Source organism: Chaetura pelagica, unplaced genomic scaffold (assembly GCF_000747805.2).
Source record: "Chaetura pelagica isolate M959 unplaced genomic scaffold, ChaPel_1.0 scaffold45, whole genome shotgun sequence".
NCBI classification, from domain to species: Eukaryota; Metazoa; Chordata; class Aves; order Apodiformes; family Apodidae; genus Chaetura; species Chaetura pelagica.
In genome coordinates this window covers 4,196,243-4,206,979 of record NW_009953217.1, presented here as the reverse complement: position 1 = coordinate 4,206,979, position 10,737 = coordinate 4,196,243, and the positions used below count along the sequence as shown (strand labels likewise).

Genomic DNA, 10,737 nt, shown 5'->3' with positions numbered 1-10,737 from the left:
TCAGCAGGAGTCTTTGGTACTGCTGCTCTGCTAACTGCAAGTCATTATTTGAAGAAGCCAAACTAGCATTCTTAGCTTCCAAGGTATTTTGCAGGTCAGCCATTGCTCGTTCCAGATCCCAGCAAGACTGCTTTAATGTGGCCACTTCTGAGCTCAGAGATTCCTGCTTCTGCTGGCTGTTCTGGCTGTGCTCCATCTGTGCCTGAAGCTTCATGTTCAAAGCTGCAAGTTGGGCTTGTAGCTCAGTCTTCTCTTTGAGAGCCTGAATGTGTTCCAAAAATCAAAATACGGAAATCTTAAGAGAAAATATATCAATGGCTAGCTAAAGAAGATGCCCAGCAAAACAGCTTCGCTAAGGTAAAGACCATTTGCTTGTAAAAAATTATTTCTAAAGTGACATCTCACCAGCAGGTATTTCAAATAGTCAAAGAAAATACTGAAGAAAGCACAGACAAGGACCACAGTGTTATATGTCACCATGTCAAGATTTTTAATAAGACGTGTTTCCACATCTTAAGGAAGAACATTTTCTATGACATGTGTTACAGTATCCATCAATACAAAGAGAAAATGCAGCTATATAGACATCACTAGCATTGCTCTGGATTTATAATCTTTCAATTTGATTTTTTGTATTAAAAAAAAAAAAATTAAAGCCTTTGAAGACTTTGCTGACTTTAAATTTATCCTCTTAAACATCCTTGTAAAGTACGTTGTAAAGTTTTATGTTTCCTAACGTACAACCTTATTCAATAATGCTTTTACAACACACATTTCCCACAAGTAATGAGTAGGAAGTTCTTCAAAATTAATTAACATATTAATATAATTTGCTAAATACAGAAACTCAAATTAATTGTCTACCTGATTAGCTTCTAGTGAGAGTGCTTCTAGCTGCCCTTCAAGTCTCATCTTCTCCTTCAGAACCTGCAACATTTCGTCATGGGTCCCTGCGACAGAGCTTTCCATAGAAACACTGGAGACAGAGACACCACATAGACAGTTAAAGGGTTAGAGCATGACAGTCATCTCGTTGAAAGAAAGTGAAGCTGAAATGAAATGGTACTCAGATTGCACACGTGATCTAGAAGTTAGAACATTTTTTTCTGGCTTAATGATCTATCCTGAACACAGTGAAACAAGATCCAGTACCAATCAACAACATAAAGAAATTATATTCATGCTTTTATATGTTAGTTTCCTATATCTGCAGCAACTAGAATCTAGTGTAGCACCCGTGTATGTTATTTTACAGAAGTGTTATGGTTTGCTTCATTATATCCTGTATTTGTATATCCCTTTACAAGCAGATAAATGGACATAATAGGAGCACAAAACCTCCACAACTATTGTCTGCAATTGTCTGCTTTAATGTGAAAGTGCCCGAAAAATATCGACAGCTGCTGCAAAAGGAGGAAGAACAGGTATTTGGTATGAGGGATTCCTTAAGCTCCTCCCCTTATGTACAACCAAGGAGTCTAAAGAAAAGGGGGAAGATCTTACCCTCTCATTACTGTAAGAATTAAGTCTAAGCTGGAATACTTGTCAACAATTGATTTTAACTTGTCAGGGCATTACACTATATTCCGAAGAAAAAGGGGGAGGGGAAGGTAATTCCAAAATTATCCTGTATTAAACATGCACGTGCAGATAACTAATATCAGACACAACTGCATTGTTAAGGTCTTCACCAGCCATCCACTCACTTGCTGTATCGCAGTTAAATTCTTACCATATACACATACATTTGCGAGGCTAAGTAAATCTCATTCTAAAGGGCTGGAGAGGATAAAGAGTATGTAGGACAAGACTCTTGGCATTTTCTAACTATCTGAGGGCTGAAAGGTGCCTAGATCAGGAAAGGATGGTAGTAAGTATCACTCAGTCAGTTAGGTCTACACTTTCAGACTTTAAAGACCAATGCTGCATCTGTGGTTCAGCAAACAAAGGGCTGTTTCACAAGCAAATATAGACAGAAGCAGCTGCTGCCAGAATGTTTCAAACAGTCAGTGGCAAAGCTATCCTTCTCTAAAGATAAACTTAGTAAATAGGCACTCAGGTGAAGTGACCTTTCAGTTTCTTTTAGCATCTGTAAGTTAGGAACAGATTTGATCAAAATGAATGTAGGTGAAAACTGGACCCAAAGTAAGTAGGCAAGAGTAACAGGTTGCCTATAACAGGTTGCCTATTCAAAGAAAGTACAATGCCTAAGAATGGCCTCACTGTACAGAAATCTTTCTTACCTGCTAGAAATACTGTCTCTCCTGCTCCGTACTTCCCCATTAACTTCTTGCTCCTGGGCCTGATGCTCCACTGCTGCAGCCTGCAGCACATCACTGATGGAAGGAAACTGCCCCATTGCATCAGGATGTATCTTCTGACCGTTTATTGTATACGGAATACCCTGTTTGGCTTCTGCAGTCTGTAAACTGTTATACAGCCCTCTTCCTGACACGCTGCTGTAGGTTGAGCTGTCACTCTCATTTCCATCCAGCCTCATTCCCACGTCACTCCCATCAATCTCGGAAAAGCTATCTCCTGCCAAGGAGGAATTCTCTATTCGATCATCTACGTCAGAGGGCAGACTAATCTCGGAAACAACTGATGTTGGACCACTTCTGCTTTGCTTCAGAGTCCCACCAGATAAATCAGTAGCCACAAAATTCCCTGGAGCGTTTCCAGAGCCCGAATCTTCAGTTCTGTAGTCAGCCAAGGACCGGATCTTACTGGGCTTAGATTTTGAATTTCTTCTCTCTTTTGAGGATGCTGGAAGTCCCAAGCTACCCAATTTTGGCCCCCTGGGGACACTGGTCCGCAGAAAGGAGTATTCTTTTGTCATTGCTACAGTGCTAGCTCTTGGCAAGATTTCTGGATTTAACATCAGCTCAGGATCCAGGGTGCTGGAAGGCCGGGTTTTGGATGTAGACTGATTAGACTAAGAGGAAAAAAAAGAGTCAAAGATAATTCCAGAATGTCACATCTGAACTAGACCTATTTTGCTGTAGAACTTCATACATAACTCTCTAAACTTTTATACTAATCTTTAAATATATGTATAATTTAAAAACAAGGCAAATTAAATCAGCAGTTAACCCTATCAAGGCTCAGTTTATGCATATTGAAAACAACCAAGGTAGCCTCCAAAAACTAACTAAAAAATACAGGAAAAAATGAACAATTATGTTACCTAAGTTTTGGGTTTGGTTTTTATTTCCCTTTTTTTGAGTAGCACAGATGGTACATTACCAATGAGGTAACACAGAACCAAGTTTTGCATGTTCAGAAGAAAAAAATGCTTTCGCAACTTTAAGAAAATTACTGACTGTTCAAGACAGAGAAAACAGCAATTTAGACCACAGAAAGGATAAGGTTTTCAAGCTTTTCAAAATCACACAATCTATAAAATCTGCTGTGTGGTACTCACTCTTTCTTGATGTCTCTTCACTCTGTATTGTTTCAGCTGTTCTTCCAGACGTCTTCTTGCTTGAAGTCTTATTTGTTCTTCTTTCTCCAGTGGGAGTGAAGACTCTGCTGAGCCTGTAAGTGAAACGTATCTTTACAGCCAAACAGAAAACTCCAGCACAGCTAAATCTGACACAAAAGGGTAGAGAGCTCCTTTTACCATCAGCAACATGCTTCATGCTTAAGCAAGGAATGCAAGGAAAGCCCACTGACATGCACCTCAGAGAATCCTCTTCTAATATATCCTTCTGTAAGCATTGATAAAGCCTGATTATTTCCACTGCTCAGTTTGCAACTGCTGTAGTTCCTCCACGTATGTGTGAAAAGAGATTATGCAGCAAGAGCAAAACTACTGCTGTTATTTAACCTCAGCCGTCCTGCACTTCCGATAGTACTGAAATGATAAAACTAAGCAAGAGCTACAGTCCACTTAATCCCTGCAGATTGGTGAAAGAGGTTTCCCAGATTCATTTTCTTTCTGTTGACTCACATTAAATCTTTCCCATAGTAAGGCTTTTTTAAAACATTATCTCAGAAAACTCCTGCAGCATTAGACACCTCAACATAAGGGATTCCCTGTTCTCTCCCCTTTATTGCTCTTCTCTTCCCCCTTTCATTACTCAGCTTAAAATCACCTGGTTCTGATCTGTTTGTTTTTTTTAATGTCACCTGTCACTCCTAATAAACAGGGAGATTAGGATAGCTTCAGCCCCAGAATGCATAGATATCCCTCCAGCATAAGAACAATTTTTAAATGGTAAGGCACGTGTCTAAGCTGCAGCAGAGGGTGGTTTATTGAAAAAAACAAAACAAAAAACACCAAGAAAAATTAATTGTAGTTCAAAGTAAAAGCTTACTGCAAAAATGAAGTTTAGTCCAAGAATAAGTGATGTTACAGGATTCTAGAGCCAGGCTCAGAGTAAAAAGCTCGATGTAGCAAGAGAAAGCGGGGCACCACCATAAACAGATGCTTACACAATTCAGTTTCTTGCATGGGAAGACTTAGTTTGAGAGACTGCAAAGCTTCTTTTCTAAGAACTATGCCCTCAGCACTAGTTCCCTGAGACTTCCTTAGGCTGTCATGGAAACCAGTCACACCTGGGGACGACTCTTGACCCTGCATATTGCTGGTGGGGTCAAAAGATACAGGAGAGTCGGGGAAGAGCAAATCTGGCCCATCCTGGCAGGTGTCCACTTTGCTGTTTATCACCAGACTTTCCTCTTCATTTGGCACTTTGTTGGTGTTTATACTGGTAGCTGGAAAAGAAAGTTTCACTGAGCTATACTGTAAGCCATGCCATTTATTTTTGCACCCCCACCCAAATATAATGCCACCACTATTGCCTTTACATTCTAAGACTACAGAAATTGCTAAAGACATCAACTGGGGGGAGGAATTTTACAAAGGACTTCTGATTCTTCATTTAAAAAGACCAGAAAAAGTACCTTTCATTTGTTTTACTATGTTGCCTTCAAGCAGAACCTCAAAAATTATCATAAAGTATCTTCAAAACCTCACACAGGTTTTAAAATCTTGTCAGGTTTAGGCAGGAAACATCAAGTGTAAGTAATGTGATGTCACACTGAGTGGCAACCTATTACAAATAAGACTCGGCAACTGTGCTGGGCCTGTGCTGAATGATTCAGCTATTTGGTATGCTGCTGGGCACTGGGCAGAAAGCATCCACCATCAAGCCTGGCCAAGCAGGATTTCTCAACTTCATACAGAGTTTACATTTTTTCAAATAGGATGTCTTCATTAAAAGTACAGCAGCAAAGCTTCCATGTATCAAAATAATAAATCTAACAATTAAAAGGCAATTCAAGAAACCCTTTAACATAAATTTTATCCCCACTTACTAATATTTTATTTGTCATTTCCATCAGGAAAAATACATCTTCAAAACCAGTTCAACATTTCTCATGCACTTCTGCTTCACTCAGTTGGCAATTACCTACATTTATGAAACTGCTGCTGGAACAAAACTGTGTAACTGATTTTAAACAATTATTATAGATCTCAAATGAGCAGGTACTGAAATAGCCACTGTCTTTCTGGCCATTCCCACATTGGAGTAACTGGAACTCATTGGAATAATATGGAAGATTTAATTATTTTTTCATAAACATGTTTGAAAATATTTAGCATTTCTGATGATGACGTATTTGCAAGTTTCCTCTTTCTATTTTTTCCTCCTCTCAGAGCTACAGACTTGAGCAAGCTGTTTGCTTCTGTTAAAGTCTGCTCAAAGGTGTGGAGGGAATGAAAAAAACAAACAAACCAGAACTGAGAAACAGATCTCCCAAAATTAAATGTTTCTAAGATCCATATGCAGAAAGATTCTGTAGCCAGGAAGTTGATTACAATGATTCAATAAAACTTTACTTATTGATTTAGCCCAGTCCATTAACATACTACTATTAAACTTTTTACACCATATAATGAATCACTACAAACTTCTGAAAGCAAAACAATTAAAAAATAAAGCTATAATAATTCATTCATGTGGTCAACATTAAAGTGCACCCTGAAATTAAATAAACCATATTGTAAAAAGTTTCAGGGAGGGCGACAGAACTTCTAAGTTGTTTTCCCTAATGTTACTAAAGAGCAGACAAAAATTCTCTTGAGAGTAATTTAAAGAGGAAAAGATAAATTTGCACCCCTAACCATCTGTTCCACCCTCTGCAGTGTATCCTCCCCTAGGCCAGCACAGATGTTTCTACAGTGAAGAAGCTCAGAGGAAACTGAATGCAGAAACTGAATGTGGGTAAAAATAAAATTTTTCAGCCTTAGGTTGCCCAAAGCCTATCAGGTCTCTGAAATCTGAATTAAACCACTTCCGAGTACCTTATTTGTCATGCAGAGAACATTTTGAGGCCATTTTAGCCTGAATCAGTCCTCTGATTTAGCTCATCATGTGGTCACAATAGCACTTGCAAGCAGGATGGAAGGGATGGGAGCAACAAGGACACAAAGGAAGACAAGAGGACAGGACTGCTTTTTTTTAATGACTAACCAACCTAAGTGAGAGTTCAAGACATTTTAAAAGACTGTCAAGACTAAATTTAAAAGAGAAGTAAGGACAACAAATAGTCACAAGAAGCCAAAAATAAGAAGGTACCTCGTACATTCAGAAATAGTTTCTGCTCATCTGTCAGAAACTGCAGCTATGGCCGCATCAGGTTTATACTTTATTTACATTTTTGCCTCCACAACTGAGAGTCGTATACATACACAAAACAGAATCTGGTGCAAAATTCTGGAGGAATGGTTTCCTGGCAACTTCCTGAGGCCATGAGACACTCAGAATCTAAATGCTGCCTTGAACTAAAGTAATTTAATTGCAGTAGTGTCAACGCAACTTCAAGTCTTTTTAGACCAGTGGGGGAGGAGATGCAACTAGGTGATGTGCCTTTCTGCTGCTTTCACTCTATTTGTAAGCCACAATTCAATTGTTTGGATGATGTCCAACACAGGAGAAGACAGCCAAGTGTTATCTCCAACTTCATAAAAGATGAATGAATCATCATATAACTACACTGCCAGTCTGGGAACAGGCAACACAGCAAACACAAATAAAGTGTCAGGCCTCCACCTTCTTGCCTGTGACAAGGTGACAAATGTGTGGTACAAGGAGGGCAGAAAGTTAAGAGCTTCATCACAGGATCACCTCCTTTTACGTAAGTAACCTGCTCACTTTTGTGTACCTACACAGCCACAACATACATAACTCCTCCACCCATCTACCAACATATCCTTATACACCAACATATCCTTGGATACCTGTGGTGGAAACATGGAGATTTCAATTCAATACAAGGAAAGGCTGTCACAATGAAATCTGTACTGAAATGGACAGAGAGGCTGCTGAGCCTCCCTCTTTGGAGATTTTCAGAATTCAAAAAGACAAGGCCCTGAGGAACCTGATCTTCAAAGCTACGTCTGCTCTGTGTGTGAGGCTGGAATAGAAAACCCAACTTCAATTCTATAATTGATTCAAACCAGCACACTCTGAACTTTATTGTAAACAGCTGCACCATTATTTTCTTATAAAGCCATATAAAAGTTACTTTGAGATAATAACATACCAGAATCTCTCTTCCACAGAAAGACTTTTTGAGTACATTTTCATTTTTGCCTAATTGATTTAATATATTAAAATTTAATTCAAATTTATTTTGCCAGAATAAAGTACTCCAGTCATGAGTTTACTCCACAAGTATACTCCACACTACTTCCAGTGAATTTCCAGTATATACTCTTGGAAACACTACCAGAAGACAAAGAAACATGCTGAACAGTACATATTCAAATGATAGCCTGTTGTACTTTATAGCTTGGTTTTGTTTTGAAACAGTAAGTTTTAAAACAAAAGACAGTTTTCCCATACACAGAGCCATGGCCTTCACCAAACCTACTTAAAGCTAGTGTACAATAAATTCTCAACCTCAAGGAAAAAATTCCTTCAGCATCACCTGGCTAACAAAATAGAAGAATCCTGGGTAAGACTAGGAAGTGATTCAGTGCACATGAAGTGACTTACCATTAATTTCACCTGTTGTGATTGGCAAATCTGACTCAGATTTACAATCCAGAAGTTCTTCAGAGCTGCTAGGGGCTCCATTGCTGCTTCTGTTCTCCGAGTGAATGTTTGTAAACAGCTGCACCATTATTTTCTTATAAAGCCATATAAAAGTTACTTTGAGATAATAACATACCAGAATCTCTCTTCCACAGAAAGACTTTTTGAGTACATTTTCATTTTTGCCTAATTGATTTAATATATTAAAATTTAATTCAAATTTATTTTGCCAGAATAAAGTACTCCAGTCATGAGTTTACTCCACAAGTATACTCCACACTACTTCCAGTGAATTTCCAGTATATACTCTTGGAAACACTACCAGAAGACAAAGAAACATGCTGAACAGTACATATTCAAATGATAGCCTGTTGTACTTTATAGCTTGGTTTTGTTTTGAAACAGTAAGTTTTAAAACAAAAGACAGTTTTCCCATACACAGAGCCATGGCCTTCACCAAACCTACTTAAAGCTAGTGTACAATAAATTCTCAACCTCAAGGAAAAAATTCCTTCAGCATCACCTGGCTAACAAAATAGAAGAATCCTGGGTAAGACTAGGAAGTGATTCAGTGCACATGAAGTGACTTACCATTAATTTCACCTGTTGTGATTGGCAAATCTGACTCAGATTTACAATCCAGAAGTTCTTCAGAGCTGCTAGGGGCTCCATTGCTGCTTCTGTTCTCCGAGTGAATGTCCTGCTGAATGGATGAGGAGTCCATGGTAAAAACAATTCAGATCCCTGGAAAGTACTTCTTCTGAATAATTTTCCACCAAGTGAACTACCAAGTCCTGTTTCTCTCCATCAGCAACAGCAGCATCAAGATGTTACACAGGAACAGAGTTCTTGAGCTTTACAGCTGATGGTGTGCAGCGGGCAGAAAATAATTCCAGAAGATCATGAGAACAGCTCACAGCCAAAGTTGTGATCACCAAGGACCTGCATCCTCTAGAAACAAAACACAGTAAATTTTCAAACATTTCTTAGAGCTTTGGAAATATGAGTTAAAAAGCAAGTACTGCTCACAGATTAGCCACTAGCCCAGCTTCAACACACAGAACAAGGACATCAGGTAGTAAGAGACAATGGAAGACAAACAAGTATCCAGCTTTTGTGAATAAGAAGTGACCTATTTAACAGCTTTTTTTATTATCACTTTTTTTTTAGTAGTATTGATAGAACAGCATAATGATGCAACAAGGTAATACCCAGCGAGACCACTGTCCTTTTTAACAGAAATGCCTCTTTGGCCTCTGCTTTAATAGGCAAGCCAGTAATCAGAGAAGCATTTTGCTCTGTAAATTACATTCTGGACTTTCATACTATGCATTTCATTTCAAGGACCTACTGCCATTTAAGTTCCAATAACTTCAGTTAGAACACAGCACAGAATTCACTTTTTTTTTTAAAATTCAATTACATCATTACTATGTACTTGTCTGCAGATCATCCAGTATGTAATACTGTACAGAGCTTGAACTACTAATTACAGCACACATGAGCAGTCAGAACGTGGCCTGGGCAGTTCAACACTCCCTTCTCCTACAGTGAGTCAAGAGGAGAATATCCAAACTCAGTTCATAGAATTTGCAAGTGATCCTCCAGGCATTCAGCTCTTACCTCTGGGTACAGACCCAGCCAACTACCACAGTCTGACAGAAGCTGTTATACATAATCACTCCAGGTATTTAAACTTTGTTGAAATAGTTACTGACAGCTGAACACAGATGACAAAATGTTATGGTTCCTATTTACTAAAGAAACATAAGAAATCCCCAGCTAAAAAAAAAACAAAAAGGGAGGGGCTGTGGGGAGAATGTCAGGTCAAGAATATTTTAATTGCATTTTTACATGAACACAAACACTTTGAGCACCATTCCTTCCATATCTCCAGAGAGTACTTGTAGAACTGCTACTGTACCACTTGTCAGCCATTGACACCACTGGTCATCTCCAAAACATTACTGAAGCTGCTAACAGCTCCGGACACACAGGACTAGACAATTATTATAGGTGACCCTTAGGGAGGTGAGCTGTGAAGGAGCCAGAAACCTGGAGCACATTCCAAAAAGAGAAAACTCTCCCAGACAGAATGATGAGCATCTTTGCTGTGATGTGTTATTGATTTTATAAGCTTCTCTGTACAATAAAGGTCACAATAAAGCTTCTGGAAGAACAGCTGTTGTGGGGCAAATGGATATTGCATGAAAGGTCACAAGGAGCAATCACAGACAAAAGCCAAGCACAGCCCAGATTGCCTACACCTTGGCAAAATCCAACCAACATTACATGGCTTCTTCCTTGTCATAAAACACCTTTCAATAATCTGGGTCATGAAGAGCAACTTTCTCCAGTACAACCCCTTCCCAAATATTAAAGGCTAAAGTATTCTGGCTTCAAAGTCCCTTTTTATCCCTGTGCTGAGCACAGGCAGACACCAACACGCACACCACGGGATCCCAGCGCTAACCTCACAGGGAAAGCAGCCGTACGAAAGCAAGCGGGTTTGCCTCACACCAGTAAGAAGGGCACCGGAGCCCGGTGCCAGGCTGGGGAAGCGGCCGCCGAGACGCGCCCGAGGGGTCCCAGGGCCGGGGGGCACTTCCCTGGGGCTCCGGCGAAGGCACCCGGAGGCCTGGGGGCCGCAGCCCGCGGAGCCGGGCAGGGCCGGGCGGCTCCCCCTGCC

At 39.7% G+C, this 10,737-nt stretch overlaps 1 protein-coding gene across 1 annotated transcript in view; it reads right to left on the bottom strand.

The window, feature by feature from the left end:
* The window catches only part of GOLGA3 (golgin A3), a 20,788-nt gene extending 12,016 nt beyond the window's left edge, over positions 1-8,772 (bottom strand). Inside the window, exons 1-6 of the mRNA XM_009997647.1 lie at positions 8,640-8,772; positions 4,438-4,719; positions 3,425-3,537; positions 2,244-2,935; positions 865-976; positions 7-262 (exon numbers count right to left, since the gene is read on the bottom strand). Of these exons, the coding sequence (XP_009995949.1) occupies positions 7-262; positions 865-976; positions 2,244-2,935; positions 3,425-3,537; positions 4,438-4,719; positions 8,640-8,772 (1,588 nt within the window). The remainder of the gene's footprint in view (positions 1-6; positions 263-864; positions 977-2,243; positions 2,936-3,424; positions 3,538-4,437; positions 4,720-8,639) is intronic.
* Between the last annotated feature and the right edge of the window lie 1,965 nt (positions 8,773-10,737).